This window comes from Manihot esculenta, chromosome 10, assembly GCF_001659605.2.
Source record: "Manihot esculenta cultivar AM560-2 chromosome 10, M.esculenta_v8, whole genome shotgun sequence".
NCBI lineage: Eukaryota > Viridiplantae > Streptophyta > Magnoliopsida > Malpighiales > Euphorbiaceae > Manihot > Manihot esculenta.
Window position 1 is genome coordinate 22,761,835 of NC_035170.2, and position 17,003 is coordinate 22,778,837.

Genomic DNA, 17,003 nt, shown 5'->3' on the forward strand with positions numbered 1-17,003 from the left:
TGGCCGAAATGGGGAGAAAAGCTCGCCCATTTTCGGCTAAGGGACCCTTTTATAGTGGCTGGCCAGACCACGTTCGGGGGCCGAATGTGCCTCCGCAACCATGCAAATGTTCGGCGGCCGAACATGAGGTTCGGCGGCCGAACCTTGACTTCCCTCACTCATGCTTTCGGGGGCCTAACGTGCCTCCAAAACGCATGCATGTTCGGCGGCCGAACTTGACTTTCGGCGGCCGAACCTGGGTTTTCCTCCAATGCTATTTTCATGTAAAAACTCATTTAATTTCATACTTAAAATCATAAAACCCCTAAAAACATTTTTTTTTTTTTTTTATAAAACATGATTCTACCCTTCTAGAGGTCTCCGACATCCGAGATTCCACCTGACGGTAGGAATTCCGATACCGGAGTCTAGCCGGGTATTACAAAAATAATAGAACTCGTAGTTAAATCTAACCAAATGGAAGAAAGTATAGAACAACTCAACGGAAGGGACAAAACCCCAACATAAGCAGATGGACTCAAAACAACATATAAACAAGATAGAATTGGGGGATAACATTTGTGGGTCTACCCTAAAGTGCTGAAAAACCTCGACGAAAAAAGGGGTGAACGGAAAGGTAAGCTCGAACTCGTGCTGTTTTACAAAAAAGACCAAATTACATCCCTGCTGGGCATCTATGAGGCCTTCCAACGGTGGAATAGGCAGAACTATATACTCATTAGGCAAGGGAGCCCTAATCTTAAAGATTGTGGTATCAGCAAGGTTGCGAGAAAAATAGTTAGAAAAGAAAAAAGGAGTGACAGAAGAGACTAGACCGACCACCTCGAGGATCCTAGTAGAAGCCATAAGAAGAATGAAACGTATCTTAGATCAGAGATTCAAAGTTACAGAGAAGAAAGAGGGCAAATAGCAGAAGCAGCGCAAAAGATAGAGCAACGAGCAAAAGCACAAATTTTAAATGGAAAAGGCAGAGAAAGGATGCTTTGACAGAACCCTCCTAGAGCCGCGTGATAATAATTGAATCTCAAAATTTACCCTCTTATAAATTATGCAATAAATAATGCACGAGTAAAAGGGCACTTGATGATTGTTGGGGCTCCAGATGCCCCGGCCTGAGGCAATCCAAATTAGAAGAATTGAGCCCAGGTTCCATGAGTGCCCAATATGCGGCTCTAAGCCCTCTATAGGTTTTGAGCTAGTCCAGGTAAACTGGGCTGCATGCGAATTTAACTGAATACTCGATAGCATCCATGGAAGAGCGGACCCCATAATATCTGGGATTGTATCCCGATAATGCCGAATGGAATTGAATGGCTGCCTGATGAGGGAAAAAGACATAGTACAAATGTACTATTGTCAGTGTGAATATGGCAGATGAATACGGGTGCAAAACGATGATTACACGTCACTAAAAAATAAAATAAAAAAATAATTAAAAAAAATTGAGTGAAAAACTAAAACTAAACTTACAAAATTATATCTAAGTCTTTATCTATTATTCGATCTCAGAGATTAATTGATATATTATTTATTTATTATAATAATAAATTTTATCATTTCGTTTCAAATTGATTACTAAAAATTAAAATTATATAAAACAATCTCTTGATATTTGAAGAACAAAATTTTTCTATTTGTATTATAAGTTAGCATAATCAATCAATCTAAAGTCGACGTAGACCATAAAGAATGGTCTTAGAAACTATTTATTTAACTTATAAACTAGTCAAATGAGGTTACAAATTTTAAAAATAAATTGACTTTGTTTATTTATATCATATTGCAAGCTGATAATTCAGTTTACAAACTAAAAAATAGTAAGGCAAGATGCTTATAAGTTTTAAATTTATAAATTATATTAACCAAATAAGTTACCTTTATACTAATTTAATTTTAAAATTTCACCATGTAACTTAATTAATATTAATTTTAATTATTTTAATAATAAATATAATTATTTTACTTGTTATTAAACATGTTAATGGCTTATTTGAAACTTAGTAAATATTTTAACTAAATATATAATTATTTAAAATTTTAAATATTTACGAGATTTAAATAATTTATAAGTATTAGATGCACTTAGCATTTATAAACTTATTTTCGTAAATTAAATCAAACACCTTTCTCATTTTTTATGTACCAAACAAGATAACTTTTCAACAAATTATGTATGATATTAATTAATTTTTCATCGGTGGATAATTTTATCATTAATATTTTAAATAATTAATTAGTAATCGATAATTTAATTGATAAATTAAATTTTGTCGCTATTTTTTATTTATAGTAAAAAAAGTTTTTTTATCAAATCTATATCTTATCAATTATTTAATGATCATATATAAAATACAGTGCTACTGATAAGTAAATTTCTAAACCCTTAGTAAGGTCGCTCTCCAATGAAGTTACCAGGAGGATCATAGTTGCAACCAATGAAGGTTCCTCCATTTTTATCGCAAGTTACCTTCGCACACCCTAGACGAGCCGAGTTTCGCCAAACCACCTGAGTATAGTGCCCACACATCTGGCCTGAAGCACAAGAATTAGATTTATAATCATAATAAACCTTCTCATCAACCCACATCTTCACAGCTTCTGTGCCTAGAAGGTCACCGCTGCCCCATGCAATGTTCTCGCCGTAAGGACCGTCGGAGTGCTCAAGCTCACAGTCGCTAATACGTTGGTTTGCGTAGTTCTGGGCGTAGGCTGCTACTTCGTCGTCCCAAGTTAGAGGTTCAAGACCAACTTTTGCTCTAACCTCGTTATGAGAATCCAGATAATCTTGTGGGGTGTCTCGGGCATGAGAGGGAAAGGTTATTAGGGCTATGCTGAGGAGAAGGAAGAGGGCTAATGAGAGCTTGCAGAGCTTCATTTTGGTCTATTTTTTGCTGATTGCTGTTGGAATGGTGGAGATAATCGTTTGTCTTTTATAGGCAGGTTTCAGCACTGTTTCGAATGCAATTTCTAAGAGCACTAAATCATAGAAGGCTGGAGGGAGGGCTATTCCATTTAAATTGAAAAAAATGGATAGAATCGAATTAATTTAAAACTTCAGTTTAATTTTTTATTTATTTTAATTTGGTTCGGCTTTTAATTTTAAAATTTTTTATTATTTCAGTTTGGTTTTGATTAAAAATAAAAAATAAAAAAATCGAATCGAATAATAATATATTATTTTTAATAATATAAATAAATTAGATCATATTAAAATTAAAATATTTTAATTAATTAAAATATTAAAAATAAAGTATAAAAAATAAAAAAAATTTATTAAAAATTCAAATCAATCAAATCAAATCAAATTGAATTACCGATTTGATTCAATTTCTGATCAAAATTAAATCGATTCGATTTTTATAAATACTAAAATTTTAATTTTAAATTTACTCAGTTTAATTCAATTTTAAACCATACCAATCGAATATTCGCGGCAAAAGCCTAAACCTTGTGTATTTTTACAATATTAACCAAACATTTTTTAAATAAAATTATAAAATACATAAATATTAAATTTTTTAAAACATTAATCAATAAAAAGTAATTTAAATTATAATAAATTTTATATTTAATTATATTTTATTAATTTTGTGAAATGTATATAATTTAATTACATGTAAAAAATTTTAATTTTAATAAAAACTACACGTATGGGTCCACGTTCACATGCTCCCATTTGAGGTTTTGTCCGGTTTATGACCTTTCCATTATTGCTGGTGTTTTGATTCTGGTAAAATATACAATATTATTTAAAATTAATATATTAAATATTTAAATTCAAATCAAAACTTATTGATTACTTAAATATATAAAAATTTAAATAATTAAATATAAATTAATCATATTTTAATAACATATAACAAATTAAAAACTAATTTCATTTATTGCTAATTATATTTAAATTTTAATAATTATATTCTTAAGGGACAGATTAACGAAATTTTCCAACTGAATGCATATACCGTTAGTGTAAAGTAATGGAGTGGTTATGGTTAATTACGTTATGCCCATGAAATTGTAATAAATTAAAATGTTAGGCTTTGAATATCCTTACACGTGTGAATCATACACAACTAAAAACAAAACCTTGATTATGGGAGGATTATCTAGGAATTTTTCAATGTGGACTGTAGAGTCACAGGTGGCTTGGCTGCCTTCTCCCTAATTTATTTAGTTTTTATATATAAAATATCAAATTGGATTGCTGGCACCTTGCTTTGAATGGGACGAAGAATAAGGGACGAAAGGAAATAAAAGTAAAAAAAAAAAAAAATTTAAATCCATCACTCATTTGATGAAAGGAAAATAATATCCAACTTCTAATTTTGGTTTTAATCATCCATTGTGTCAAAAACAACTCGGAAACAAATTGAAGATGCGTTTAAGGATTTCACACACGAAGGGAGGATATTCCTATTAGTAGTGAGCAGTATTCGGTTTAAATTGAAAAAATCGATCGAATCGAATTAATTTTAAAATTTTATTTTATTTTTTATTCAATTTGATTCGGTTTGATTTTTAATTTTAAAAATTTCGGTTATTTCGGTTCGGTTCGGTTTTGATCAGAAAAAAATTAAAAAAACCAAACCGAACCGATTAATGATAATAATATGTTATTTTCAATAATATTGAGAAATTAAATTATATTAAGATTAAAATATTTTAATTAAATTTTAAAATATTAAAAATAAAGTGTAAAAAATAAAATTTTATTAAAAATCGAAACCGATCAAATCGAACCGAATCGAACCAAATCAGATCGGTTCGGTTCGATTTGATTTGTGATCAAAATCGGTTCGATTCAATTTTTATAAATATTAAAATTTCAATTTTCGGTTTATTCAGTTCAATTCGGTTTTAAACCGAATCGACCGAATGCTCACCCCTAATTACTATAGTTAGACATATACCAGACCGTTTAAATTCGGGATCGAATCAAGTTAAAATTTTTGAATGGTATTAAAATTTTGAATTAGGAAAATCGATTACCGTTTTTCTCATGTGAACTAAAATCAAAATTAAATTAAAACTGTTAGAGTTCAATTTCGATTTAATTTTTTATTTTTAAAATAAATATTTTGTAAAATTATACCACTTAAAATTATACGTAAATAAGTTAAATTATCAAATATTTAAATTTAAATTTAATTTTAAATATATTTTATACAATTTACTTATTTAATAAAATATATATTTAATAATATTTAAAGACATATTTATTTATTTATATTTTATTTAAAGTTTTACTTTTAAATTTTTTAAAATTAAAATCAGATTACCATTTATAATTTAAATTTAATTGAAACTAGAATCAAAATCAAAATTATAAAAAATAAAATCCATAACCACTTTAAAATCAAATCGAAACCGAACAAAAACTATATAAAAAAAATAAAACCATCTCAAACCGTTTTAAATCGAACTAATTTTGATTTGATTCAAAAAATACATCAAACCTTTGATTCCTAACCGAAACCAGCCCATAACGGCGTCTGGCTATAGTAATGATTTCATCTAATAATTCAAATGATAATTTACATTAATAAGTCAATTCGTAATTTAAAATGCTTTAATTAAATCTTAATAATGATAGCTTATTTTCAGAACCATAAAATTTTGAATTTGAGCTATAATTTAATTAAAAAATAGGTAAGTTATATTGTATTCTCCAAGTTTTAACTGTAACTAATAAATAGATTTTTATTTTTTTACCGTCAAATACTTAAATTTTTATATTTTTAATTTAATTTTCTTCAATGTTAGATATCATTATATGAATTGAAATATTTTTGCGACGTTTTAACTGTATTCTCCAACGTTTCACTCTCCTCTACTCAATTTTGCGACGTCCTCATCGTAATTGAATCGGATACAATTGTTAAGTCAGGACCGGGCCCTCGGGTATTGTGGTTCGCTAATACCTTGGGCGGCTCCACCTCGTCTCACATGAGTAACCCTTTCCTTGCAGACCCACTAGTTATGTATAATTTTTTTTACCTAACCAGACTCTGATACTGTGAAAATAACTGTGTTTGGTAGAGAAAAAATATAGATGCCTTTCATTGAATGATAATTGGGTTTATATACATGCTGGATAACTGAAATGTAACAGATTCTTAACAATTTTGGGCTCTCTACAATATTCTACAATGTTCTGGAAGCCTCTAGGATATGCTGCAGTTATAAATAAAACGGCACCGTTTCATTTTCCCATTTACGGCATCGTTTTCTTCTTTTGCTGATGTCTCTCTCAATCTACTTCTACGGCGTCGTTTGGGTCAAGTATATTATATCTCTTCAGCCCCCCTCAAGATGGAGATGCCCTAATTTTTGTGGAATCCCATCTTGGACAGGAGGGTTTGAAAATGCGCCGCACCCAGGGGTTTGGTGAACAAATCGGCGATCTGCTGTTGAGATGGCACATGTACTGTCGAGATGAAACCTTTGGAAAGATGGTCGCGTACGATATGACAATCGATGTCCAGATGCTTCGTTCTTTCATGGAATACAGGGTTGGCTGCGATGTGTTGGGCTGCTTGATTATCGCAGTACAGAGGAATAGGAAGATCTGGTTCGACATGAAAATCCCTTAACAGATAAGTGATCCATTTAATTTCACATACTGTTGCCGCCATACTTCTGTACTCAGCTTCGGCGGATGACCTGCTAACAGTGTTTTGTTTTTTTATTTTCCAGGAGATCAAGGATTGTCCGAGAGAAACGCAGTAGCCGGTGAGGGATTTTCTGGTCAATGTGCAAGAAGCCCAATCTGCATCGGAGAAAGCTTGGATTTTGAAGTTATTTTGGACTGGAAAAAATAGGCCTCGTGTTGGATGGCCTTTCAAGTATCGGAGGACGTCGAGAGCTGCATCCCAGTGTGGTTGTCGTGGCTGTTGCATGAACTGGCTGAGGTGCTGCGTTGCGTATGAGATGTCTGGCCTGGTAACTCCGAGGTAAAGCAGCTTACCCACTAGTCTTCGGTATCTGTCTGGGTCTGTCAAAATCAGTCCTGTTGTATTATCAAGTTTAAGCCCTTGTGGTAAAGGGAAGTCAGATGTGTTAGCATGCATAAATCCTGTTTCTTGAAGGATATCTAACACATATTTCTTTTGATGAAGGAAAAGGCCAGCTTCAGAACGTGCAACTTCCAGTCCCAGGAAGTATTTGACATAACCCAAATCTTTGATGGTGAAAAGTTTGTCAAGGTATATTTTTACATCAGATATGTCTTTCTCTGAGTTTCCTGCTATGAGTATGCCATCAACATAAACGAGCAGAGTTAAAAAGCTGTCCTTTTGTGATTTTGTGAACAGGCAGTGATCAAAGGCGGATTGGATGAATCCGTACTGCTTCAAACAATTGGTGAGTTCTTTGTTCCACATTCTCCCTGCTTGTTTTAGACCGTAGATACTTTTGATAAGTTTGCATACTTGTCCTGGTTTAGCTATGTCATAGCCTTCTAGGGGTAACATATATAGGTCTTCATCTATATGTCCATGTAAGTATGCATTGTTGATGTCCAACTGATGCACTGGCCATGTCTTGGTAGTAGCTATAGCTAGGAACATTCTCACAGTAACTAGTTTAGCTACTGGAGAAAAGTTATCAATATAGTCAATTCCAGGCTGCTGGTTAAAACCTTTGGCCACTAATCGGGCTTTAAACCTGTCAATAGATCCATCTGGCCTATGCTTGATTTTGTAAACCCATTTAGAAGTAATGGTTCTTTTTCCTTTTGGTAGAGTAGTCAGATACCAAGTATTGTTTAACTCTAGTGCACTTAGCTCATCCTGCATAGCTTGCACCCATCTGTTATCCTCTTTTGCTTGAAGATATGACTTGGGTTCGTGAAGCATAGATATATTTGCCATAAAACTTAAGTAATGGGGTGTAAAAGTAGGTTCAGAAATGAAGCAGGGTAAGTTATTAGGAGTTTTACCTGAGATATTGGGGGATGCACTAGGATTATCATGATGTATAGATGCTGCAACAAAATCATTTAGCCATCTAGGTTTAGTTGATAATCTGGTGCTTCTCCTCATTAGGATTGTGTATGTCCTTTCTTCAGTGTCTTCTGTTGAGATGTCTAGTGATTCAGATATGATGGGGGCTTCATCTACATATGTTGATTCTGTTGTTCCTGGGGTTTTGGGGGAATGATTGTGATGAGTGTCTATGCAGGGGCTTTGGGTATGTATTTGGGGTGAGACTGATAGGTCAGGTTCTGGTATTGGGTTAGGTAAAACTGTTTTAGGAGGGTCATGAGTATCCTGTTGGGTTTTGGAGGGAAAAATGGTTTCATGAAATATGACATTCCGAGAGATTAAGATTCTATTAAGGTCCAGAGCATAGACCTTGTAGGCTTTCATTCCAGGAACATATCCAAGGAAGATACTCTTAAATGCTCTTTCTTTAAACTTTGTTTTGTGAGGCAAGGTATTGGTTGCAAAACATAGACAACCGAAGGTTTTAAGTGAATGAAGGTTAGGGTCTTCTTTATGTAGGCGAGTATAAGGTGTTTCCCAGTTGATCACTGAGCTAGGGAGTCTGTTAATGATGTGGGTGGCGGTAAGTATGGATTCACCCCAGAATTTTTTTGGTAAATTTGACTGAAACATCAAAGCCCTTGCAACTTGTAACAAGTGTTTGTGTTTTCTTTCTACTACTCCATTTTGTTGTGGAGTGTATGGGCATGATTTCTGATGGATGATGCCCTTTTCTTTCAACCATTTGCTGCAGTCTTGATTCATGAATTATGTCCCATTGTCTGTTCTTAATTGCTTCACTGTTTTGTGAAACTGATTGTGAATCATGGCAATGAATTCCTTCAATACAGAAAATACAGATTGTTTATGTCGCAGTAAATATGTCCAGGTGGCTCTAGTATAGTCATCAACTATAGTCAGCACATATCTTGTATTTGAGATTGAAAGTACTGAATATGGACCCCAAAGATCCACATGGATTACTGTAAAAGAAGCTGCAGTGGTAATCTTGCTTTTATTAAAACTCAACCTTTGTTGTTTTGCAATGGGGCAAATGGTGCACTCATAGGAATCACAATCACTAGCCTTTATTACATTTAGATGTAACAACTTATTTCTTGACACATGACCCAATCTTCTATGCCATACTTCATATTTGTTTTGATGATGCTGAGATGCTAATGCTGTATTGACTGTCTTCAACTTGTTTCCTTGATGGCTAAATGATTCTTTATTTAATTTGTATAATCCTTGGTGCATCCTCCCAATAGCCAGCGGGTATTTAGTCACTAGGTCCTGCAAAATACATTGGTTATGAAAAAATTGTATGGTGAACTTGTCTGATTGTGTCATTTGACTTACAGACAGCAAATTATGCTTAAAAGTGGGTATATAGAGTACATTCGATAGTTGTATGTTATGGTTGAGAAAAACTGTTCCAATTTTGGTGATGGCCTTCATACTGCCATCGGGTAAGGTAACAAAACTTGGCCTAGTTAGAGTTCTGTGGTTTGAAAAAAAGGATAAGTCATTACACATATGAGCTGTGGCACCTGTATCTATGATCCATTCCCCCATAGTTTTAGTCTTATAGGCATTAGAGTAACAGTAGGGTGATGACATACCTGCAAAGCCAGTGTAATTTGCACAATTAGCCTCATTACTGTTTGTGGTACCTTGGCCATGATTCTTTATATACTTCATCATTTCCTGTATCAATGTTTCCACGTTCCAGTTTGTTTTGTTTTGGGTATAGCTGTCATCACAATTCAGGGGTGTCTCACACACATGAGCTGCAATGCTGTTTTTCCCCTTGACCTTTTTCTGTTTGAGTTCATTGAACCATTCTGGATATCCGTTGAGCTTGAAACAAGTTTCCTTTATATGCCCCGTGGCCTTGCAGAAGGTACAGATTCTGTCATCCTTCTTCTTGTATTGATTTTTCCATGCCCTATCTCTGTTATTTTTTGGAACTTTCGCTATCATAGCATTATTTTCAGATTCTTCACCTTGGGCTTCTCTCTGTTTTTCAATTCTTAGTATCATAAAATAGGCCTTGTTAACACTGGGTAGGGGTTCCATAATGAGAATTTGATTTCTCACATGATCATATGTTTCATTTAGGCCCATCAAGAATTGCATCAGTTTGTGTTTGCCTTCCATATCAGCAAATATCTTTGCTGCACCACAATCACACACAGGAATTGGTTCTAAACATGCATATTCATCCCATAATTTCTTCAATTTTATGTAATACATCATGAGATTGTTGTTTGCTTGACTAACATTACTGATCTCCTTCATTAACTGGTACATTAGGGGGCCGTTACTATCCCCGAATCTTTCTTTTAATTCTTCCCATAGTTCATAGGCATTAGTAGCATAAAGAAAAGCCTCAGCTAAATCTTTTGTGAGAGCATTTAAAATCCAGGACATTACCATATTGTCTGCTTTCTATCATTCTTCATAATTTTTATCATCCTGTTCTGGTATTCTGCATTTTCCATTGATGAATCCTAGCTTGTCTTTTGCCTTTAACGCGATGATCATTGATCTGCTCCAGGTTAGGTAATTGTTTCCGTTCAGAGGTGAGCTGACAAGGATCATGCTGGGGGAATCAGAGTTCTGCAATTTGATCATCTTATCTTCTTTATCAGCAATTCTTGATATAGTTTCTTCAGCAATTTCTGCCATTATGCTTGTTAGGTAACAAAGATAAAAATGTATATAAAAGGAAGGGTGAGTTTCTCCAGATCTAGATCTGGTTTTGGCAGAGTGGTTTACACAGGATATGCTCTGATACCATGTGAAAATAACTGTGTTTGGTAGAGAAAAAATAGATGCCTTTCATTGAATGATAATTGGGTTTATATACATGCTGGATAACTAAAATGTAACAGATTCTTAACAATTTTGGGCTCTCTACAATATTCTACAATGTTCTGGAAGCCTCTAGGATATGCTGCAGTTATAAATAAAACGGCACCGTTTCATTTTCCCATTTACGGCATCGTTTTCTTCTTTTGTTGATGTCTCTCTCAATCTCCTTCTACGGCATCGTTTGGGTCAAGTATATTATATCTCTTCAGATACCAATTGTGACAACTTGGCCCAAACTGATCCAAATAACTTTTGAACTGATTTTCTTTTTGACCCGAAATTGTTAACCTAAATTATTAGTAGTTTCTAAGCAGGTCAATTTATACCCCTTAAATTTTTCTTCACCCACTGATGTGGGATGTTTTAGTTTTCACTACTTTGATAGCTTGATATTGATGAGATCTGGTACTACACTGTTATCATGAGAAGCTGCACAGGTGATCAAGCATAATTTAGCCACATTTTTATTATATTTATTATTGCTTATTTACACATTTTCTAGCTTAATTTATGATTTTTATCTCGTTTTTGAAGAAAAGGAAGAAAATGGAAAATTGGAGAAAAAGTGCAGAAAAAGCTGGAAAATGATTGGGGCAACGATCTTGGCAAATCACTGCCCAAATCAAACTGGAGCAGAAAACTGGGATTAACTCACAGACAGTGATTGGGGCAACGATCTGGGCAAATCACTGCCCAGATCAAACTGAAGCAGAAACCTGGAGGCAACAGGCAGGAGTGATATGGGCAAGTGATCTGCCCAAATCACTCGCAGAGACTGGCCAAATCACTCGCAGAGACAGAAAGCTAAAAACTGGACTGACTCACAGAAAGCGATTGGGGCAGATCAAGCAAGTGATCTGCCCAAATCACCCGCCCCAATCACATTGACAGCAGAAATTGACAGCAGAGCGGAAAATTGTGCAGAAAACATAAATTCAAATTTTGAGAAGTCCAAATCCACTTCAAACACTGCCATCACAGTTCCAAGAGCCACGAAAGAGTTTCTTACCTAAGGAATTCCAATTGCAATTAAATTCAACATCAAGAGAGGAATTAAAGATTACAAAGACCAAATCAAAATAGGGACTCCAAACCCTAATTGAACTTAGACTCTTCACCTATAAAAGGAGGCAACTCAAACCAGCATCACATCCTATATCATCTTCAGCAATTCTGCAGAAAAATACAGCAGTTTCTTTTTCTTTTCTTTCTTCTTCCTTTTGTGATTTTGTCCACCATGAGTGGCTAAATCCATTCTTTTCTAGTTGAAGTTGGTGAATTTCAGATTTGTGATGAATTGGGAGATTTAAATCTCCATTATTAAACTCTTATTTACCTTCAATATTTATGCAACTTGATCTTTTTATAATTATTACTTTGCTTTTAGAATCAATTAAGGCCTGTTGTTTTTAAATTGCTTGAGTAATATATTGTTTGAATAATTTAGGTCCGTAATTGCTTAGATTATTTAAACACAAATATATTCGGTTGCATAATCTAAACTTGACCACGCGGTTGGCAAGGTTAGAGTTGGGTTCCTCTAAGTCCTAATGCAGTTAACAGTTGTTCGATGCTAAAAGCCCCAAGGACGTTCCTTGGCAACTTGTTAACTAGAGTTTGAGTAGCGAACGTTTCCTAATCAAACTAAAACTAAGGAGGAATTTGGATTGTGAGAAGCGTCTTCCACGTCCTAAACTAACTTATGAAATAGATAAGAGTATTAAAAAGATCAATGATCAATTCTAAACAAGCTGAAATAGATTCATGCTTCAACTAGAATCCTTCTCCCATTGAAATTCTCATCTTTTTAAATTATTGCTTTCTCTTGCTATTTAATATTAACACATCAAATCAAACCCCCCTCTTTTAATTACTTGTTATTTACTTGTCCAAGTCATTAATAGGAAAATTCGTAGTGTTAAATCCCTGTGGTTCGACCCTATTACCACTATCTGTAAATTTATTTTGTTGGTTGATAATAGGTTTATTTTTTACGGCTTCGACAACCGCTTATCAACAGGTATCAGTTATTGATAAGGGTATGCAGATCGCTTAAAGGGGTAATTGGTTGCCTGAAAGGGTGCTCTTATGTCGCGTAAGTGGGCAATTGATTATTTGAAAGGGCACTCTTACGTCGCCTAAGTAGACAATTGATTGCCTAAAAGGGCGCTCTTACGTCACCTAGGAGCACTCTTACATCAACTGAGTGGGCAATTAATTGCTTGAAAGGGTGCTCTTACATCGCCTAAAGGTGCTCTTATGTCGCCTAAGTGGGCAATTGGTTGCCTGAAAGGACGCTTTTACGTCACCTAGGGGCACTTTTATGTAGCCTAAGTGGGCAATTGGTTGCCTGAAAGGGTACTCTTACGTTGCCTAAGTGGGCAATTGATTGCCTGAAAGGGCGCTCTTATGTCGCCTAAGTAGGCAATTGGTTTATGAAAGGGTATCGTCTAGGGATGCTCTTATGTTGCCTAAGTGGGTAATTGGTTACCTGAAATGGCGCTCTTACATTGTCTAAGTGGGCAATTGATTGCCTAAAAGGGTGCTCTTACGTTGCATAGGGGAGCAATAACTTTTTGTATCGTTTCCCTTAGACTGCGCTAATAATGCTATTCACATCATAATTCTTCAGGTATGGACCTGCAAGATAAAATAAAATACTTGGTGGGTTGCTTTGGCAACCTTTCTGATGCTTAAATCAGTATATGTTATGAATAAATTATAAAATTTATTGATGGAGAAAATAGTTTGCCTAATTATAGAGGTTGTAAACTCCTTATATAATGTGTTAGATAAAGTTTAGATATGATATAGAATCTTAAATAAGATAGGTTATGGAGTCCTAAATGAGATATTATATAGAATCCTATAAATAAGGATAATATTCTGATATGGATAATATCATATTATGATTAGAATTCTACAATTTTATTAGGAGTTATAGTGTATCTGAATAGTTGATGTGATTTGGACTATTGAGACCCGAATTTAAAATATTTTAATATTGATCTACATCAGTAGTTCCCTTATAGTGATCGAATCTTTAGATTCGACACTAGATTATTCTTTTTAACAAACTTGTTGCCTTACAAAAATTTTGATGAAAAATCACTTTGATAATCTACATCATGTGCTGATTAATATTAAGCTGATAAATCACCTCATTATACCATAAATTATATTCATTTTGCAGTCAGAATCTTACCTATCCAGTTCAGTCCTATAGGATCTTTTTTTATCCTACTCACCTACATATTTTTGCTAAAAAAAATGTCATTCATACTAAATTCCACTGTTCTTCACAGATTTAATTCGATACTAAATTCCACTGTTCTCCACTAAAAAATTGCACATAACTACTAAATTTTAAAATTTAAATAACATCTTTTTATTGAAAAATTATTATCTTAATACTATTAAAACAATCGTTTCGCAGAATTTGAAACTGTTACAAAATTTTTTTTTTTTACTATATGTAATATATATTTTAATAAAAAAGTTTACTTTATATTCAGTGAAATAATAATTTTAACCACATTTTTTTCTGTTATGAAAAGATAACTAAACTGCTGCATTATACTTTCTAGACGCAAAAAAATATTAATTTATAACTACAATTAAAATATATAAAAAAATAAATTTGAATCGTAATCCTAAGCCTATTTTTTTAGTAGTGCAATAATGTCTTAATGTAATAAAGACAAGGAAAATATGAATATAGTAAGAGAAGGCAATATATATTATTTTATTATTAAATATTTTTAAGCTATATTTGACAGACGTGATACTAACACTTAAATTACATTAAAACAAAAACCTAATTCTTGGGTTTTGCATAAGGTCGATCAAATAAATTGCCTGGAGGGTAATAGTTGCAAGAGACAAACCAAATCCCATTGTTGCATCGAGACCTCTCACATCCAACGCCAATGGTTCGATTCCAAACAGCTTGAATGTAATGCCAGCAATTTCTACCTACGCATTCATTCTTATCATAGTCATAGTAAACTTTCTCATTAGCCCACAGTTTCACAGCTTCAACGCCTGCGATGGGGTAGCTGGCTTCGGCGATATTCTCACCATACCCACTAGGTGGCGACGCATCCACCAAATTGCAGTCTTTGATCCTCTGAATTGAAAGGTTTTTGGAGAAATCTGCCAATGTTGCGTTCCATATCAAAGGCGAAACTCCAACCTCTGCTCGAGCTGCATTATGGGTTTGAAGGTAATCTTTGGGAGAATTTTGAGCTTTGGAGATGTGAGCTATGGCTAAAGTAACTATCAAGTATATAGCTAATGGTGAGAAAAGGGTCTTCATTTGTTGCTGGATATGGATTTTGTATTATACTGAAATCAAACATTTGGCTTATATATATAAGGCTACGATTAAACTCAATACTTCACAGGTCTAGAGACTTAGGCCTACCCATTTCGAATGATTTAATTTGATTTATGAATCAAATTCGAATTAATATAATTTTTATCGATTTAGAAATAATTAATTTCAGTCTGATTTTAAAATGATTATATTATATAAACTCTGATCTAGAGTAGGCAGAGTTACTATTTTTGTCTTTAAAGTTTCTCCATGATTAGCCATATATTTCATTATTTGAAGAGGAAAATGAAAAAGTAAAATGAAAAATTACGTTTTAAAGAAATAAATAATAACAAAATCAATGAGATATTCATAACTATATATAAATGGTTACTAATCATATATTATTTTTCATTTCAAATAATTATTATTAATTTTGGAAGATTTATTTCTTTATATAGAATAGAATATAAGAAAAGAAATTAAATCCCTAAAAAGTTAATGTGATTTTTTTCTAAGAAAAAAAATTAACAACTAAATTATTATTTACCAAATACATTTTGCAAATTTGTGTACGCATGTTCTTGACAACTGATAAAATACTTTGATTAATCCTTTTTTTTTTAAATTTCCTTTTAGCTTTCCGATACATTCTGTTAAGTTGTATGATGGAGATAATTATTCATAATCCTTTTTTATTTCCCTTTTTCTTTTTCTAAATAAAGACATCTTTAAATTAATATTTTTTTCTAAACTATTATTATACCGATAGCATTTTGTTCCTAAAAACTTTATACTTTTCATCAATCACAACTAAACCCTTATTTGAAATGGAGAAAAAAAAAAAGAAAATTGTGAAGGAAAATATTATTATTTTCCTAACTTGTTGTGTTTGGATAAATAAGAGAAATAAGGATAGAAAATAACAAATATAATACTATTCATTTTCTTTTCAATTTACTAGTGCAAAATAAATAAAAATATATTTTAAATTTTAGAGTTATATTTAAATTGTAATTGGAATGGATAAAATGAATATTTTACAATTAAAAAAATGACTTTTTCCTTTTATTTTCTTCTATAATATTTAAATAAAAAAATTGATGTTGTACAATTCATAATATTTTAAGTATAAACATATAAAATAGAGAACACTGTGAATACAATATGAAATTCTAAATAAAATAAAATATGAAATTTTAAATAAAATAATATATAAATCTATCAAATAAAATAATATTCTGATATTATTATTAGAATTCTACCACTTGATTAGACGATATAACGTATTTGAATAATTCACATAATTTGAATTATTAAAATCTATATGTAATATATTTTAAAATTGATTAGTAATGTCCATATTAAGTTTCTTTTGTTTCTTTTAATTAATAACACCTTTCTGGTAATGAAAATAAATAAATAAAATATAATTCTTATTTATATGGTCATATTAATCTTGTGTCGATGGATTTCGGACGGTGATTAAACCTCCATTTATTTTACATAATATTTTTTAACATTTGAAATTTACATTGCTGGAACTAAAATTATGATGTGAGCGGATAGGAACTGTGATGTGATTGGTTAGATCTGCAAGAAGGAAAAAGTGAGATGGTCAGCATCTATAATAACCACTCTGACGCTCAAGTCAATAAACTGTGTGATTGGCTGAAAACACTAAAATTCTCTTATGGATATGTTTCCAATCTAGGGAGATGTTTTGATAGTCGGAAGCTTAGACTATTTGGTATGAAAAGTCACGACTGTCATGTTTTCATGCAATGAATTCTTCCTATAGCTCTCAGAAAATTGTTACT

At 32.7% G+C, this 17,003-nt stretch overlaps 2 protein-coding genes across 2 annotated transcripts; both read right to left on the reverse strand.

The window, feature by feature from the left end:
* Positions 1–2,274: 2,274 nt before the first annotated feature.
* LOC110625277 (pathogenesis-related protein 1C) lies at positions 2,275–2,886 on the reverse strand. Its single transcript, XM_021770886.1, has one exon. The coding sequence runs from the start codon at positions 2,873–2,875 to the stop codon at positions 2,384–2,386; it is 492 nt and encodes a 163-aa protein (XP_021626578.1). The 5' UTR covers positions 2,876–2,886; the 3' UTR covers positions 2,275–2,383.
* Positions 2,887–14,682: 11,796 nt separating this feature from the next.
* LOC110624245 (pathogenesis-related leaf protein 6) lies at positions 14,683–15,183 on the reverse strand. The gene has a single exon (XM_021769354.1). The coding sequence runs from the start codon at positions 15,181–15,183 to the stop codon at positions 14,683–14,685; it is 501 nt and encodes a 166-aa protein (XP_021625046.1).
* Between the last annotated feature and the right edge of the window lie 1,820 nt (positions 15,184–17,003).

Excerpts from the sequence above, each read along its gene's own strand:
- LOC110625277 (XM_021770886.1), bottom strand. The coding sequence starts at position 2,875 with ATGAAGCTCTGCAAGCTCTCATTAGCCCTCTTCCTTCTCCTCAGCATA.
- LOC110624245 (XM_021769354.1), bottom strand. The coding sequence starts at position 15,183 with ATGAAGACCCTTTTCTCACCATTAGCTATATACTTGATAGTTACTTTA.